Source organism: Sorex araneus, chromosome 3 (genome assembly GCF_027595985.1).
Source record: "Sorex araneus isolate mSorAra2 chromosome 3, mSorAra2.pri, whole genome shotgun sequence".
In the NCBI taxonomy this organism is placed as follows: domain Eukaryota; kingdom Metazoa; phylum Chordata; class Mammalia; order Eulipotyphla; family Soricidae; genus Sorex; species Sorex araneus.
Window position 1 is genome coordinate 186,096,365 of NC_073304.1, and position 18,937 is coordinate 186,115,301.

General features: G+C 45.8%; 1 protein-coding gene across 1 annotated transcript; it reads left to right on the forward strand.

The window, feature by feature from the left end:
* Window positions 1-3,343: 3,343 nt before the first annotated feature.
* Window positions 3,344-18,419, forward strand: LOC101545207 (asialoglycoprotein receptor 2). Its single transcript, XM_055132207.1, has 9 exons — window positions 3,344-3,467; window positions 3,874-4,022; window positions 10,309-10,428; window positions 10,584-10,679; window positions 11,307-11,378; window positions 11,541-11,627; window positions 11,712-11,857; window positions 17,475-17,575; window positions 17,819-18,419. Exons 2-9 carry the CDS (start codon window positions 3,899-3,901, stop codon window positions 17,976-17,978), a joined length of 906 nt encoding a protein of 301 aa, XP_054988182.1. The 5' UTR covers window positions 3,344-3,467; window positions 3,874-3,898; the 3' UTR covers window positions 17,979-18,419.
* Window positions 18,420-18,937: the final 518 nt, after the last annotated feature.

Consider the following 18,937-nt stretch of genomic DNA (forward strand, 5'->3'; position numbering starts at 1 on the left):
AAGTAGGTTGTTTTTTTTTTTTTTGCCACACCATAGTGTTCAGGGATTACTCCTGGCTCTGTGCTTATGTATCACTTCTAGGGCTTAGGAAACCAGATGGGATGCTGGGGATCATACTTGGGTCTGCTGCATGCAAGGTAAAAGCCCTACCCACTGTAATATCTTGCCAATCTCCTTGGACTTTTGATTCCTTCCAGCCATGTGACTGAATCCTTTGGGGTTTTTTGTTTGTTTGCTTTTGGGCCACACCTGGTGATGCTGAGGAGTCACTTTTGGCTCTGCACTCAGGAATTACTCCTCCTGGCTTAGAGAACCATATGGAATGCTGGGGATTGAACCCAGGTCTGCTGTGGGCAAGGCAAATGCCCTACCTGTTGTACTTTGCTCCAGCCCCACGTCTGCTTTTATTATGCCTGGTGCTGTGTGAGGGCTAGGGAAAATGATCTGAGTCTGAGATGGCCCGAGTGATGGATAGGAGCTCATGCTTGCCCCAGACAGAGTTAGAGCCTGAACGTATGGGCCTGGAGGCCCACTGGTGATTTCTTTCACTCATACCCTATAGTAGCTACAATACTGAGGCCTAGTAGACCAGGTCTCTGATCCCAAGTTGCTGGTGTCTCAAAGCAATTATGAAGCTGAAATCTGGCTGACTGGAATAGTGATTAGGAATTGTGGTCTGTGTACTTCAGAGGGCAAGGATTTAGACTACAGATGTCCCATGGTGCCTGAACCCTTACCACTTAGTTAAGGACTATGTGGCACTGGGGGCTTTACATTGTCAGAACCTCAAGTTCTCAATCTTCCTTGTGTTGTCAAAGGGAATATGTGGATTAGTGACTACTAATGCCTATCTAAGTGAAAATGCTTTGAAAGACAGGGACTGTTTACTAGCAGAGGAAACTGGATTGGCCAGTACTGAGTCTGTTGACTTGGCAAGCAAGGGTTCATCCCCAATGAGTCTGCTTTTTTATTTGCCTCGGATGGGAAGGGCTTACCTCAGGAATGTTGATCCTCAGCCAAACCACTAGTAGCAACAAGGACACTGCAGTTCTTGCTCTAACTCAAGTTTCCAGTTTTCAGTTCCTTGGTTGAGAGGGTATGAAAACAGAACTGTCTGGGAACTGAGAGTACTCCGTGTAATACCCCTCGCCCACTCATTTTCCTGGGCCTTTGAGGCCTGCAGTTGGGAGATCTGTTGATCCTGAGTAGATGCTACTCTGCTCTCCCTCAACTTCTAGCTCTGCTGCTTCAGCTACTTGTAATTCCACAGGGGAGTCCCTCTCCCGGGGCCTGCCAAAATTCAGCGATGTTTTCTGTTGAAACTTCTGTAGGAGTCTCCTTAGCTTCCAAATCTGCTATTGCTAGTTCCACAGCGGAAAGTCTCCCAAACATGGTAGCTGGGTTCTCTGGTAAACCTTAACAGTGGGGCTCTTGCTGATGATTCTATATTTAATTCTATATTTGATACAGTCTCTTGGGGGGGAGCTTCTAGCAGCACTCAATTACATATTCATAAGAAATGCTGCACCAGGGCTGCGATGAAGGCTCAAAGGAGTGCAGCACACACTTTGCATGGAGGACCCCCAGGTTCAATTTTTTTTTTTAGCTTTTTGGGTCACACCCGGCAGTGCACAGGGGTTACTCCTGGCTCTGCACTCAGGAATTACTCCTGGTGGTGCTCAGGGGACCATATGGAATGCTAGGAATTGAACCCGGGTTGTCCAAGTGCAAGGCAAACACCCTACCCGCTGTGCTATCGCTCCAGCCCCCAGGTTCAATTCTTGACACTGCATGGTACCCTAAGCACTGCCAGGAGTGACGCCACAATCACTGAGTCAGAAAAATTCTGGAGCACCACTGGGCATGACTTCAAAACAAAACAAAACAGAACAAAACAAAACAGAACAACAAACAAAAACAAGGCACAGAACCTTAATGTCTTCCTCAAAGGCCTTATCTTCAGGACTTGACAGATTATATGGTGCTTGCCTTGGACACAGCAGATGTAAGTTCAATCCTTGGCACCTATATGGTCCCCTTGGGCCCTGCCAGGAGTGATATTATTTTATTGGGTGGGGGTGGGGTGCATATCCAGTGATGTTCAGAGCTTACTCCTGGCTCTGCCATCAGGGATCACTCCAGAGGCTTTAGGGAACCATGTGAGGTGCCAGAGATCAAACCCAGATTAGCTGCCTGCAAGGCAACTGCCCTACCTGCTGAACCATTGCAATAGCCTTCAGGAGTGATCTTTGAGCACAGAGCCAAGAATAAGCACTGAACACTGCCAGGTGTGGTCCCAAAACCAAAACAAACCAACCCCCTCACCACCACCACACACACACACACACACACACACAAACAAAAACAGCCAAAGGACTTATCTCCAAATGCCATGACCAGCAAATTAAGACTTTGACACATGAACTTCGGGCAGCTTCATAAGAGGGTTTCTGCCTGTGTTCGATAGCCCAAGTTTGATGAGGCCAAGGAAACTAGGGACAAGAACTATTTTCTTAATAAAACATTGTTAGTGTGATGTGTAGAGAGATAATAATGCTCCTCAGTTAATGAACCTTCTTCACCAGACTGGGAGGAATCCCTCTGTAATTCTGCATTAGTCTCAATTTTCCTGTTCTCTATCACTCTACCAGGAGAAAAAGTGGCTACTTCATATTCCTGTGAAAATGGGGACAATGAAATTCCCTCTTTTCCCTGTGTCCTGGTGGGGGGTTGCTGGAGATAGCATCTATAGATATTAGGAACAGTGACTGGGCAGAGAGGCAAAGGTTCATGTTGTCTGTGCCATGGAAGGGGGGGTGCGTAGGAGAATTCCTCCTGCAAGTTCTTTAGTATATTTCCCTTTCTGAAAATTCTGGTAATTGAGGGGTTTTACATTCAGGATTGTGAAACCAGCCAGGCAGGAAGCTGGGGCTCAAACGCCAGGCCTGAATTGGGCAAGTGCAGAGATCAGATTCCTCTGATCCTGGTCAGGGGTGTTTAGACACACCAACGATTCTGGGAAATCCAGAGGCAGGGAGTGAAGTGCAGAGAGGGAAACCGGTTGGGGTTGGGGGGACAGAAAATGGAATCTCTCACTCCTGTCTGGGCCCTCTTCAAACTGTTCTGAAGAGTGAAGTGACAAGCCTGCGCGGGTGGGCACCAGACAAAAAGACCCCTTCTCTGGGAAGAATAGACACAATGCCATCCCCCACTCCCGCTTTGCCTGCTAGAGTTCCAAGTCCATTTCTATTTCTATTTACTGTCCAAAGTTCTGGGAACAGGAGATGTCAGGTTAATATCATCCGGACAGTCAGACACATGGACTCAGGATCCTGAGAGGTACCAGCTTTCTTCCGTTCTCTCTTCACCTAGCACCACCTGCCCCTCTTCTATCATTTCAGCGTCTCCTTTGCCCTGGGCCAGAGCTGCCTGAGGGACCTAGGGTCAACCCTCCACCCTGTAACAAGGTAAAGTAACCCTGTAACTACAGCTGCAGAGGCAGGTGGGACTGAAAAGACTTGGGATTAAGAAGACCCTTGTATAGGAATGATGGGGACCAGATGGGAAGGGGTGTGTGTGTGTGTGTGTGTGTGTGTGTGTGTGTGTCCATGGGAATGTGGAGGGAAGGTGTTTGATCATACTAAGGCCTAAGTAGACTCCTGAGAAGGCACAGGAAACACTGTACAAAACAAAGGTACAGGTGTTTCATACTCTAGTCCCCAAACTCTCTTTCAAACTCAGACTTGAACCAAGCCTTCACCCTGACCTACTTAGACCCTAAATTCAACTCCATCATCAGTCTCCATATGGATTAGCATCTTAGAGCAAACATCAGCTCAAACTCAGCCTAAGAGCTGCTCAACCTAATCCCAGATTCAGCTCTTGCCCCAGAGCCAGCATGGATAAGGACTTCCAAGACATCCAGCAGCTGGATCCTGAGGAAAGCAACTACGAGCTTGATGGAGGGGAACTGCCAAGCACTCCTGGGCGCCATGCTAGGAGAGAGGCCCCAGACTGGAAAGGCAAGTATCCAGTTTCCAAGGTTTTACTTCACTTCTCTATGGTTCCTGATGACTATTTTCCACTGTGTCGTCTGTCGTCTTTACTTTATGCCCAGACTCCTCTAGATTTGAGGCACTTGACATCTTTCCTTGCCCCCAACCCCACCTTCTTCTCCATTGCCCAAGACCCAAGAAAAGAATGTGTGCTCAGAAGTAAGGGAATAATGAAAGTTGGGGGTGACAACCCCCTGCCTTTCCTGAGTAATATATGTTGTGCAAAATTGTGTGTGTGTTTGTGTGTGTAAGCATGCAAGTGGTGTGTGCACGCAAGGGAACAGAGGGAAAGATAGATAGAGAGGGAGAGGGAGAGAGAGAGAGAGAGAGAGAGAGAGAGGGAGGGAGGGAGGGAGGGAGGGAGGGAGGGAGGGAGGGAGGGAGGGAGAGGTTAAACGGGCACAGAGAGACCCTGTAAAAATTCCTGCTTCTTCCAAACTCCCTGCCCAATCTTCTAGGCTGCAGGGCAGGGACTAGGGGTGTCAGATTGTGTCAGAGAGAGGTTTGGTGAAGACAGGATATGCTGGACTCGGGAGCTGGGGAGGGGTTTTTCTTACCATGGGCTGGGAGGAGACCCTCACAATGCTGAGGCCGGCAGACCTGGCAGACTGCTGTTGTGGTTTGTGTAGGGGGGCAGTGTCGTCAGTAGAGACCTTTTACCAGGGGGTAGGCAACGCAGATGTGTCATTCCCCTCTGCAGCGTTCACATTATGTCAGTTGGGTGTATGAAAAATGATTTTGGATTTTCTTCGATCTTCTGTGGTAGAGAGGATTCAAAGTTGAAGCAGGAGGTTTGGTGAGAGTCCACCAGGACTCATGGGTGAGGGAACTCACCCCAAAGGACTGAGGGACAGTATATTAGGGGGTATCAGTTGTTTCCTGCCTCCAGCAGCCTCTTTCTCCTGGGATATCACATGAGCATCTTTCACATGCCCACTGGGTACCATCAACCTTCCATTCTTCTTGCATTTTAGCCTGTGATTTTCAGCAAATAGGTGAATGTTCTGCCACTGTTTCCTCAATTATTATTATTATTTTATATATTATATAATAATATAAGTATATTATTATTATTATTATTATTAGATTTTGGGTCACAGCTGGTGATGCTTAGGAGTTACTCTCAGCTCTACACTCAAGATCACTTCCCTGGTGGTAGTGTTCAGGGGACCATATATATAGGAATGCTGGGGATTGAACCCAGGTGGGCTATGTGCAAGGCAAGCTTACCTTAACCACTATACTATCTCTCCAGCCCCTCAAATATTATTTTCTGTCTTTCCCCTCTCCCATTTCTTTCTTTCTTTTTCTTTTTCTTTTTGGGTCACACCCAGCAATGCTCAGGGGTTACTCCTGGCTCTGCACTCAGGAATTATTCCTGGCAGTGCTTGAGGGACCATATGGGATGTGGGGGATTGAACCCAGGTCGGCTGCGTGCAAGGCAAATGTTCTACCCACTGTACTATGGCTCCTACCTCTCTCCTCTTTCATTTCTGTCTTTAAGGTAACTCCTCTTTCCTCATGCATAGATAATCTTGTTTTCATACACTGCATACAGTGTATGGTTCTTTTAGACATTGTAGTTTCTATGTCTACAGGTTCAACCTGGAACTTATAAATATCTTTTAATACTCATACATTGAACACATAAACACATTTATAACATCTTTTAATGTCATTGTTTGCTAATTCTAGGCCCTAAGTTAGTTTTTTTTTTTTTTTTGCTTTTTGGGTCACACCCAGCGATGCTTAGGGGTTACTCCTGGCTCTGCACTCAGGAATTACTCCTGGCAGTGCTCGGGGGACCATATGGGATGCTGGGGATTGAACCTGGTTTGGCCGCTCACAAGGCAAACACCCTCCCCTCTGTGCTATCGCTCCAGCCCCTAAGTTAGTTTTGATGTTTCTTCTTATATGAGTTGGGTTTTCCTGCTTCCTTCTTGTTAAACAACCTTTGACTGAATACCAGACATTGGGAGCTTGAACTTGCTGGAACTGGACATATTTGTATTTCTCTAAATACTCTTGAGTTTTGTTTTGGGATGCACCTAAGTAATTTGGAATGAATTTAATTCCTGTGGAACTTTTTTTTTTTTTTTTTTGCTTTTTGGGTCACACCCGGCGATGCACAGGGGTCACTCCTGGCTCATGCACTCAGGAATCACCCCTGGCGGTGCTCAGGGGACCATATGGGATGCTGGGAATCGAACCCGGGTTGGCCGCGTGCAAGGCAAACGCCCTACCCGCTGTGCTATCACTTCAGCCCCTCCTGTGGAACTTTTATAAAATATGTTAGGTGACTCTAGAGCTCTCTAAGACAAGACCTTCTTTTGTGCTCTATGATTCTTTGGTACTCTATGATTCTATCGGGATGAATTTTCCAGACTGGCTGGTGAGAATAGATCCTGTTCCTGATCCTGTATGAGTACCAGATATTGTTCCCTGACCTGGGCAGTTTATTTTTCTTATGATCTTGGTTCGTTTTCCCTGCAGGTATGTTCTACTAAGCACTCTGCTGATTGCTTAAGGGGAACCTTCTGCAGAGCTGCCTCCTTGCAACTCTCTCCTCTCTGACACTCTGTATTGTGAAACCTGAGCATCTTGGTCTATTCAGACCCTCAGCTTCATCTCTTTAGCAGAGGGAGTCCTCTGGGACTTCCCTTTTCTGTGCTGGTGTGAGGACTGTTCTTGACTAGGGCAGTGATAGCGCTTATCTCCTGGGGTTCCTGTCAATACAAGTCCAGTGTCCTAAAAATGATCGCTTCTTATCACTCTCTGATTTTTGTTTCAGTTGTTTCTGGGAAGGGTAATCTAGTAGGTAAACTTGCCTACACAGTACTTGACATGATTTCTTTCATTTCATTATCAGGACAATCTAATCAGATGGTTACTATTTTTACTCCCATTGTTTTTATTAATTACTTTTTGCTTTTTGGGTCACGCCTGGCAATATTCAGGGGTAACTCTTGGCTCTGTACTCAAGAATTACTCCTGGTGGTGCATATGGGATGCCTGGGATCAAACCTGGGTTGGCCGCATGCAAGACGAATGTCCTCCCTGCTATATTATCACTCAGGTCCCCCATTGCTTTTTATTGTGGTCAGAACACTTAATGTGAAACATTTCCTTGTAACAGTTTAAAATAATTTTAATGTAAGCAACATTGTTTATCACATTTATATAGGTTTCAGGTATACATTATTATAAGTTGACTCTTCATATACTACATTACAATGATCACTAAAAGTCTAATTTCCATCCAATCACTGTATTACTGTCACTGTCATCTCATTGTTCATCGATTTGCTTGAGCAGGCACCAGTAATGTCACCATTCGTCCCAGCCCTGAGATTTTAGCAGCCTCTCCTTATTCATCTTTCCCAATGATTGGAGGCTCATTCAGGGCCAGGGAATGAGACCTGTACTGTTACTGTTTTTGGCATATTGAATATGTCACGGGGAGCTTGCCAGGCTCTCTCGTGCGGGCGGGATACTCTATTTTTTTTTTAATTTTAATTTTTTAAAAAATTTTATCACCATGTGGAAAGTTACAGAGTTCTCAGGTTTATGTCTCAGTTATACCGTATTCAAACACCATCCCTTCACCAGTGCCCATATTCCACCACCAAAATCCCCGGTATACCCCCCGCCCCCCACCCCAACTGTATAACTGATGAATTTCACTTTATTTTCTCTTCACCTTGATTACATTCCATATTTCAACACAAAACTCACTATTGTTGTGGGAGTTATATCCCCAAACAAGATAACCCTAATAAGGAGGCAATTGATAATTAGTTTTCCATTAAAAGATTGTATGTTTTCAGGTTTTAGAAAAGGTCGCGGCCGCGCGGCTCGGATGTGTCCCAGTCCCGAATCCTGGAGCCGTGTTAGTTGCTGCTCAGTGTCGCCAGGGTTCCATCTGGAGAAGGTGTGCTGGCGGCACCTCCTCCTTTCGGCCCCCCAGTGTTGCTGGCCCCGATTCGGGTCCGGAGCATTGTCCGGGCCGCATTGCTCACCAGAATGCCTGCCGCTTCTCTGTGGATTGTGGCATCAAGATGGCGCCGAGGGTGGGTCGAGGGCGTGACTTCCGGTGGCTGGGACCACTTGGAGTTTTGGGCTGGCGCCGGTGGGCGGGATACTCTTGGTAGCTTGCCCGGCTCTCCCAGAAAGATATATATATATATGTATATATACAAATACATATATATGTATATTTCACTTTGTGATGATGTGTCCAGCTGTGCACTCCAGGAATATGTTCACTCATGCGTGAGGAAAGCAGCCTGGAGCGTGGCGGCGGTTGGGTAGTGGAGGTCGGCTGCCGGGGCTGGGTCCCTTGGGGTGGGAAGGGCTCTCACCCGCCCCCCTCTGGGGCACGCCAAGTGAAAATTTTATTCATGTATGCATTTTAAGATGAGAAAATAAGTCTTTTACAAGAAATGCTGAGAGGCTCTTCAGAAAATAAAATTTATTTATTTAAATTTTGTTCAGGTCACCATGTTCACCAGAATTGTGGGAGGGCCCATATGGTACTGGATGTCAAACCCAGGACCTTACATATGCAAGGTATATGCTCTACCACTTGGGCACATCCACAGCCCTTACCTATGTTAACAGCACCTCACTGTTAACTTCAGACATTCTTGGGCTGCAGATCACTATAACTTACTCATTTGCATTACTGAATCTTTTTTACCTGTTGAAATCCCATTTTCCCTCCCAAGTGCCTGAAAATCACCATTGTACTCTCTGTTTTTAGGTGTTTGAATTTAAAGTAACATTCTTCAGGTAAGTGGATGTAGAAAATAGAGGCACCAGGAAGTTGAACATTATGTCCATGATCTCAGCTCGTTTAACAGCACAACTGAATTCATCCATGGGGAGTCTTGGGTTAGGGTGAAAGCACAGGGACATTGCTGAGCTGACCCAGAATGACCAGGTTGGGAAGTAGAATAAGGACCCACTGTATGGACAGTATCACAGACAGAAATCAGGGGATCAGCCATGGGTGTTGAAGACTAGTTTAGGAGAAGCTTCTGGAAACAGAAACAGAGGGGTTAGGATAGTAATGTGAAGGGAGAGTTTAAGCTAGGTGATACTATGCTCAGAGTGGAGAGTGGGAGTAGTTAAGTGCTGAAGATAAGGGGGGAAAGAAAGATCCTGAGTGTAGCTGTAGAGGAGGAATGGGGGGGTCAGAGATCAAGAGCCCTGGGTGATCACTAGCTGGAGCGCATCCAACTCAGAACGGTGACAGGAAGTGACTTGGGGAGAATTGTGGGTTCTTAGTACTTAGAATACTGAGTATTATCAACACTCAGATATCCGTGAGTCTCCGTGTGATGCAATGAGAAGACTGGAGTACTGGGATCCGAGACAAAGAAATGAATAAGCATTTTATTCTGAGGTGGTTGGTCCAAAAGTGGGAACTCAGACTTGGAGGATTGACTCAGGGAGGAGGCTAGCTCCATTAAAACAAAGATGTGAGTGTATGGGAGAATATGTGCATGAGATGGTCTATGAATGTGTGCCATGGTTTGTGTGTAAGAACAAGTGTTGAAGAGAATGTGTATTTGTGAGAGTAAACTAGAAATATGTGTATGTGGCCAAGTGTATTGTGAGTGTGAGAATGTGTGTGTGAGAGAGAGAGAGAGAAAGAGAGAGAGAGAAAGAGAGAGAGGTAAGCTTCTGCTGAACTGAGGGGAGAGAGAGGTTCTTATGAAATGTATAGTGGCTAAGGAAGAGAATCTGGAGTGGAATAAGGGGTTCTGGGACAAGAGCTGAGCAAAGTGGGTGAGGAAGCCCTGCTTAAGGGACTTGGAATATATCCCTGGGGACTGGTCTGTAGTGAGTGATTTGTGATTTGAACTTAACTTTCCAGTAGAACTGAGGAAGGTTGTTCCTGTTTTGGACTTATCGAAGGATTCAGACGTAGGTTAAGAACACAGGGCTGAGCCTCTAAGAACCCCAGGTCTAAGATGGAAGGTTTGCACACAGAGGTATTATGTGCTTTGTGTGTGTTGTATGTCCACCCGTATGTTACGGGTGTGTGCATCTAGAATGTTTTCAAGTGGAGGTGAGCGTGCAAATGCATGTGCAATGTCAGAATGCCAAGTCAAAGCCCAGTCACTGAGCCCCCTCCCCGCTGGTTATGCCCTTTGCTTTATTTCCATTGTGTACTCTCTAGCTCCCCTGTCCTGGATACTACTCTGTATCCTTCATGCCTTCCCTCCTGACGCCCCTTTTCTTGCAGGGATGTTTCCACCCCAGCCTCCGCTGTGTCAGCGCCTCTGCTCAAGTCATAGCCTCAGCCTGTTCATCCTGGGCTTTAACATTGTCCTGCTGGTGGCCATCTGCGTGATCGCGTCCCGAAGTGAGGGGCCAGGGGCCAAAGAGGGATGGGTCCATGACAGAGGAGAGGAGTGAGGTGCTGCATCAAACATGGGGAGGCAGTGAGAGGGACAGGTGGAACTCTCATATGGGATATGACCTCACCACTTTGTCCTTTTCCCTTTGTCTCCTGACAAGAAGCCCAGCTGCAAGTGGAGTTGTGGACCCTGAAAGAAAAGTTTGGCAACTTCTCCTCTAGTACCCTGATGGAGATGGAGTCTCTAAGCTTCCATAGTGAGTAGCATCTCCTGAGGGCAGGGCAGCCTGGGACTCCCATTTATCAGCAAGTTTGGGGACCTCCATGCTGAGTGCCCATGCAGGATCTGGAGCAGGTCACCCTCTCTGAGAAACTGGGCAGCATTTTAGAAATGCTAAGCTTGGGTTGAGGGACCTGATGGATGGAGTTAAGAAGTCAAAGAGGATGGAGGTGGGTGATGGGCTGAGGGAAGAGAACCGGTGACCCAAGGAGGTGAGGGGACCAGGAGGTGAGGGTGTCAGGAGGGAAGTGATGGAGGGTGGGCTAGAGAAAGAAATGAGTAGACAGGCAGGCCTCATGAACAGCTTGGTGGTTTATTTGGATAAAATGGGGACTGACGGAAGGGCTCTGACAGGGGAGTGACATGGGCTTCAGAAAGTGACAACACAGGAAACTTCAGAGTTGGGGGATCCAGAGTCTGTGACATCCCAGGTCAAGAAGAAGGCAGACCTTTCTGCACCCAGTGGTGGGAGGAGAGAGGGATGGTCAGGAGACAGAGTGGTTGCAAACCATTTTTTAGCTTTCCATTTATTTATCTATTTAATTTTTTTAAAGTTGAATCATTGTGAGATAGACCCTTACAATAGCTTTTCATTTATTTCCAGGAGGCAGCCCAAGAAGCAAGGTGACATCTCTGGAAACCAAGTTGGAGAAACTACTGAAGGAGTTGAAAGCAGGTTAGGAGTGAAAGCGTGTGTGTGTTTGTGTGTGTGTGTGTGTGTGTGTGTGTGTGTGTATGTGTTGCCCAGCAAAGGTTGAAGTCCTATTCCTGGTCATGGTGTCAGTGGCATGCGCACTGCTGACGTCATAACATCATTATCCATTACTTTTTCTCCTAGACCACAGTACTCTGCTTGACCATCTGAAGCATTTCTCAGTTGATCTGAGCACCCTGTCTTGTCAAATGACATTCTTACGGAGCAACGGTAGGCACAGGGAGGTCTCCAGCTCCCTTGTTCCTGTCTCCTCCAGCAGAATTTAACCTTCTTCTGTTCTTGTCCTCCCTTCAGGCACAAAATGCTGCCCAGTTAACTGGATAGAATATAAAGGCAGTTGTTACTGGTTCTCTCACACTGGGAGCACCTGGCCTGAGGCTGAGAACTACTGCCAGCTGGAGAAAGCCCATCTGGCGGTAGTCAATTCCGAAGAAAAGCAGGTGAGCAGAGCCTTCCCAGTGCAGGCAAAATCACAGAAATGTAATCCTGTAGTTCGTAGGCTTCTTTATCAAGAATTTTTTTTCTTTTAGTAACCTAAGGAAAACTCCAATGCAGAAGTCTGTGGGGTAGAAGCTAGCTCAACAGGCTGACACAGGCTTTGCATGCAAAAGGCCTGGGTTTGATTCCTGCACTGCATGGTTCTTTAAACATCACCAGGAAGGACCACTGAGCACAGATCAGGGAGTATCCCCCTGGCACGTGGTATGGCCCCAGAACCAAAACCAAGCAAACAAAAAACTAGAAGTCTGGTAGGAATTCAGGAGTTAATGGTTCTCTTTCCTTCAATTCTAAGAGGAGGGAAATTTGCCCAAGTCAGAGCTTTGGCAAAGGTACAGGAGCCAGGTGAGCAGGTGATGAAGAATTTATCACAGAAAGTGAGACTGTATCTACTAAAGGGCCAGGGAGATAGCTCAAGGGCTGGAGCCCCTGCTCTGTCCGTTGGAGTCCTGGGATTGATGCCTGGCACTGCATAATCTCACAGCTCCACAGGTAGTGAGTCCTGAGACCCAATCCAGGAGAAGCACAAAATATTGCTGGATGTGGTCCTCTGGGAAAAAAAAAGAAATCAAATGAGTATTTCTCTCTAATAAGTGAATGAATCTCATTCACATTTAATTTAATTGTACTTTCCATCCTAATCTTATCTTTGTTTTATGTGCTTGCTTTTGTTTTCTTGCATTTGTTATGTGAGACATATTCATTTAGTTTTCTCTTCACAAGTATTTGGACTGGGTATAATTTATTTTCAGTTATATTTGTGATTAGTTTCATCAACTTAAAGGGTAGACTGAAAATTACTTCAAAAATAAAAGTTGGAGGGGGGTCAGATAAGTGGTCCAATGAGTAAGGCAATTGCCTTGCATGTGGCTGACCTGGAGTTTGATCCTCAGTGTCCCATAATGATCCCACATGTACCCTGACAAGAGTGATTCCTGAGCACAGAGACAAGAAAAGTCTTGTGTATCACAGAGTGCCAAAAAACCAAACAAATAAACAAAAAATTTGGACCATGGAATTTGTTCAATTGGTTGAGAGTAGGTAAGGCCCTAAGTTCTATCTTTACCACCACATGATCCCCCCAAAACTACCAGGTATAACCCTTGTAGCCCTGAACATTGCCTGAGCACTAAGAGGTATGGCCATGGTGACCTCCAATAGTGCTCGTCTAAACCCCAGGCTTGTCTGGTTGAACAGTGAACTATCAGGCCCAACTACTGGCCAACAAGAATCATGGGGTACAGCTCCTGGGCCTGAAGGGGCAGTGTTGAGGGTAGCTCTTATAAAAAATCAAAGTATGAGAAAACAAATGTCTATTTCTCCACATGCCCTCAATTTTGTTTTCAAAGTTGAGATATAATTAATATATTACATAGTGTAGGGTTTTTGTTGTTGTTGTTGTTTTGGGGCCACACCCAACAGTGCTCAGAGATGACCCTTCGCTCTGTACTCAGGGATCACTCCTAGCAGGGCTCAGAGGATCATATGTGGTATTGGGGATAGAATCTGGTTTGGCTACTTAGATGACAAATGCCCTACCAGCGGTTCTATTTCTCTGGCCTCAATGTAGTATAAGTTTGAGTATGCAAAGTGTTAGCTTGAGAGATGTGTGTGTGTGTGTGTGTGTGTGTGTGTGTGTGTGTGTACCCATAAGTGCTTAAGGATCACTCCTGACAGTTTTCGGGGAACCACATATGGTGCCAGGGATTGAAACCAGCTTGACTACATATAAGACAAGTGCTCTACCTGCTGTACTATCTCTCCAGCCCCTATGTATTCAAATATTGCAATATAATTACTATATAGCATTAGATAGCACCTTAACTACATCACTACAATTAACATCTTTTTTTTTTTGGTTTTTGGGTCACACCTGGCGATGCACAGGGGTTACTCCTGGCTCATGCACTCAGGAATCACTCCTGGCGGGGCTCAGGGGACCATATGGGATGCTGGGAATCGAACCCGGGTCGACCGCGTGCAAGGCAAACGCCCTACCTGCTGTGCTATCGCTCCAGCCCTCAATTAACATCTTTTTAAAAAAAATTTTTATTAGTGAATCACTGTGAGGTACAGTTACAAACTTATGAACTTTCATGTTTGCATTTCGTTTACATCCCTCCACCAGTGCCCATTCTCCTCCACCAATGTTTCCAGTATCCCTCCCACCACTCCCACCCCAACCCCCACCATCCCACCCTGCCTCTGCAGCAGGGCATTCCCTTTTGTTCTCTCTCATGTTGGATGTTGTAGTTTTCAATAGAGGTACTGAGTGGCCATCATGTTCGGTCTATAATCTACTTTTGGCACGCAGCTTTCAACCCGAGTGGGTCCTTCCAACATTCTCTACTAGGTGTTCCTTTCTCTATCTCATCTGCTTTTCCCCCAGCATGTGAGGCCAGTTTCCAAACTGTGGGGCAGACCTCCTGGTTCTTATCTCTACTACTCTTGGGTGTTAGTCTCCCATTCTGCTACTTTATATTCCACAGATAAGTGCGATCTTTCTATGTCTCTTTCTTTCTGACTTATTTAACTTAACATGATACTTTCCATGTTGATCCACTTATATGCAAATTTCATGACTTCATCTTTTCTAACAGCTGCATAGTATATTCCATTGTGTAGATGTACCAAAGTTTCTTTAACCAGTCATCTGTTTTTGGGCACTCCAGTTATTTCCAGATTTTTGAATTAACATATCTTTTGTGTTGAGAACAATTAGTTTCTCTAGTTTATTAGTGGGCTGGAAAGATAGCACAGTGGTTGGGTGTTCGCCTTTCACGAGGCTGACCCAAGTTCGATTCCTCCACCCCTCTTGGAGAGTCAGGCAAGCTACCGAGAGTATCGAGCCCGAGTGGCAGAACCTGGCAAACTACCCGTGAGTGTTGGATATGCCAAAAACAGTAACAATAAGTCTCTCAATGAGAGACGTTACTGGTGCCTGCTCGAACAAATCGATGAACAACGGGATGGCAGTGACAGTGAAGTGACAGTCTATTAGTCACTTCACTGTCACTGCCATCCCGTTGTTGGCTGGAGCGATAGCACAGCGGGTAGGGAGTTTGCCTTGCACGCCGCCGACCCAGGTTCGATTCCTCTGCCCCTCTTGGAGAGCCTGTCATGCTACCGAGAGTGTCTCGCCCAAACGGCGGAGCCTGGCAAGTTACCTGTGGCATATTCAATATGCCAAAAATAGTAACAACAAGTCTCACAATGGAGATGTTACTGGTGCCCACTCGAGCAAATCGATGAGCAATGGGATGACAGTGACAGTCTACTAGTAACTTTGTTCTGATGGCAGGGAGTCCTTTAAAATAAAGTTATGTTTTCGGGGCTGAAGCGATAGCACATCGGGTAAGGTGTTTGCCTTGGATGTGGCCAACCCGGGTTCGACTCCCAGCATCCCATATGGTCCCCTGAGCAATGCCAGGAGCGATTCCTGAGTGCAGAGCCAGGAGTACCCCCTGTGCATTGCCATGTATGACTCAAAAAGCAAAGCAAACAAACAAAAACAAAAAGAAAAAAAACAGAAAAACTTACATTTTCTAAAATTTTGGAAGATATTTTTGGGAAGCCACACCCAGTGGGACACACCTAGTGGTGCTTAAGGCTTACTCCTGCTCTGTGCTCAGGCATGACTCCTAGCAGGTCTCAGAGATCATAAGTGCTGCAGGAGATGAAACCAGGGTTTAGCCATGTGCAAGGCAAGTGACCTGCCTCCTGTCTTCAACTTCTAGGAAAAAAGAAATGATGGGGGCGGGGGGATGTTTGAGCCACACCTAGTGGTGCTCAGGGCTTACTCCTGGCTCTACCCTCAGGGATCACTCCTGATGGGCTCAGGGGAACCCTGAGGGTGAAGAGATTAAACCCAGGTTGTCTATCTGCAAGGCTGTATTACTGTTCTGACCCCTAGAAAAAAGTCTTCATGTCGGAGAGCCCGGCAAGCTACTGAGAGTATCTTGCCCACATGGTGGAGCCTGGCAAGCTACCTGTGGTGTATTAGATATGCCAAAAACAGTAACAATAAGTCTCACAATGGAGATGTTACTGGTGTCTGCTCGAGCAAATAGATGAACAATGGGATGACAGTGACAGTGGCAGTCATATTGCTAAGTGTTTTTCTTTCTTGTCATGTTATCTTTTCTTCTGGACCACCTTTTCCAGAATCACCATTGTCTATCTTCCCAGTCATCATCTTGTGTCTATTTACTTCCATCTTTATCTCTTTTCCTATCAATTCTTTTTTTACTCCTATATTCTGTACCTCAGATGTGGTGTTTTTTTTCCCTGCTGAGTAACTCTTTTCCATTTATTTGCTTATTTATTATTTATTTTTGATTTTTGTGACTCACCAGCTGTATTCAGGGCTTCTCCCTGGCTTTGCACTCAGGGATTATTCCTAGGGGAGATTGGGGGATCATATGTAGTACCAGGGATTTAACCCAGGTTAAATGACTGTGTATAAAGCAAGTGCTTTATCTCAGTACTATCTCTACAGCCCTTGTTATTTATTTATTTATTTATATATTTATTGGAACACACCTTTTGGTGCTCAGGGCTTCCTCTTGGTGTTCAGGGATGTTAAGGGATCATTCCTGGTGGTGCTCAGGGAACCATATGGGGTGTAGGGGATCAAACCCAAGTTTGCTGCATGCAAGGCAACTGCCTTACCTGTTATACTATCTCTCTGGCCCTGACAACTGTTCAAGGAAGCTGTTAAGTGTGCATTTTTGTTAACCCATCTTTATTTCCTCCATAAACAGGTGATCACATCCTCTCACAGCCAGCTTTCCAACCTGTAGACATAAAGCCCCCAAATAGCCAGAATTATAAGAGAAAGTCACTTGGAGGTGCAGTTACCTACAAAGCATGTGTACGAGTCCTGGGGAGCTCTCAGATTTTTTTCAGTCCAATCTTGCATCAGGAATTGGTTGTTTCTCCCACTCAGAACAAGATTATTTTATTTAATCCTCAGCATGACTGAAAGACCTCACCTAATCAAGTGATAAAAAGATTCTGGGATATCTGAGCTTGGAAACTTGGGGTCTGATAAGACTCTGAAATGACAGCTACACTATAGAGAAGGAGCAGGGGCAGATGTACTACAAGAACCTTGGTGGGTTCTGAGATCAATGTGGGTCACAGGTGGAGGGCCAGGAATCTGAGTTGACAGTCACAAGAACAGGGAAAAGCCCTGAATTCTGGGAACAGCTGTGAGCTGGAGAAAGAGTGACTAGCTCAGGGCGCAGTAATCATGAAATTAGGCACTGAATTGACTCTTAGATGCTACCTATTCTCAGGTGCCTCATTAGGGCATCCTACTTAGAGGTTTTGTGAGGGTTAAATAAAATATTCTTTGTAAGACCCTAAGTATGAGGTCTAGTACAACAAATGTTCACTAAATAGCTATGGTTACAGAAGGAAAAGCAAAGATCAAATTGAATTAGGAGCTGATGCTTTAGCCTAAGGATAGATCGGTCTGGGGAAGACTGAGGGGAACAACTAATGCTGGCATGGCGGTATTAGGGACTAGAACCTATCTTCCTGTCTATTTTCCAGAAATTTATCGTACAACACACAAATTCCTTCGATTACTGGATAGGTCTCACTGAGAGTAATGACTCCTGGAAATGGGTGGATGGCACAAACTATAAGTACGAGTAAGTCACACCCCTTTGTTAATGTTAATTTGGCCTGGGGACAGCATCTGGCTTTCAATCCAAATATTCATCCATTTCAAATATCCCTTTCCTCTCTCCTACCTCCCAGAATCCCAACCTCCAAAACTGCAGTTTTTGCTCCATGAGCACACCCTCCATCACATCTGTGCTTTTATGAGGCTGGGATGCATGTGACGTGAATGAAGGGGGGTTTATAACTTAAGCTTTTTCCCACTTTCTTAGGCACTGGGCTCCATTTCAGCCAGATGGCTGGAAAGGGCGTGAGGTGGATTCTTCACATGAGCTCTGTGTTGAAATTCGATGGGATGGCTTTTGGAATGATGATTTATGCCTGCAGACATATCGCTGGGTGTGTGAGATGAAGTCTAATTTTACCCGCTAGGAGCCCCGACCTCCAGTAGGTATCATCCAACATGAGTTTCATCCCAGCACTGATCCCAACTTTTCTATTGGTAAATTTGAAGAAAGAAAGAGGAATACAGTGAGAAGCAGGGAGAAGGTCTGATAAAAGAGAGAATGGAATGGTTTAAGAATCTCAGACCTTTGCGGGAGATTGCCTCATAGCTGGAAGACTGTTTCATGAGCGGAGGGGAGAAGGCAGATGGAACAGAGAAGGGATCACTAAGAAAATGATGGCTGGAGGAATCAGTTGGGATGGGAGATGCATGCTGAAAGTAGATAATGGACCAAACATGATGACCTCTCAGTGTCTGTGTTGCAAACTATAATGCCCAAAAGTAGAGAGAGAGAGTATGGGGAATATTGTCTGCCTTAGAGGCAGGGGGAGGGGGGAAAGGGGGGCATACCCGGGATATTGGTGGTGGAGAATGTACACTGGTGGAGGGATGGGTGTTTGATTATTGTGAGATTGTAACCCAAACATGAAAGCTTGTAACTATCTCACGGTGATTCAATAAAATTAAAAAAAAATATTTTTTAAAAAAGAAAAGAATCTCAGACCCTTGCCTGTTGAGATCTCACTTCTTTTTTGCTATTCATTGTCACTGTCTTCATTTTCAATCTTTTCATTGGAGCAGAAAGAGAAGAAACAAACACTTTTGTGTGGACTGGGTTTTGGGAACTAGGGAAATGTGGGAGTGAAAAGAAAAGGGAGGAAACAGGGGTTGGTTAAAATTTTCTGTCGACAGCTGGGACTGGAGCAATAATACTGGGGCCGAGCAGAGTTCGATCCCTGGCACCTCATGTTCAGGGGACTAAGCCCTGAACACTGCTAGGTGTGGCACCAAAAGGGAAAAAAAATTCTAGACAGCTGCTTTGGGATAGTCCCATGAGGCACAGGTCTGGGAGAAGGAAGAGGCTTCAAATCACAACATTCAGTGG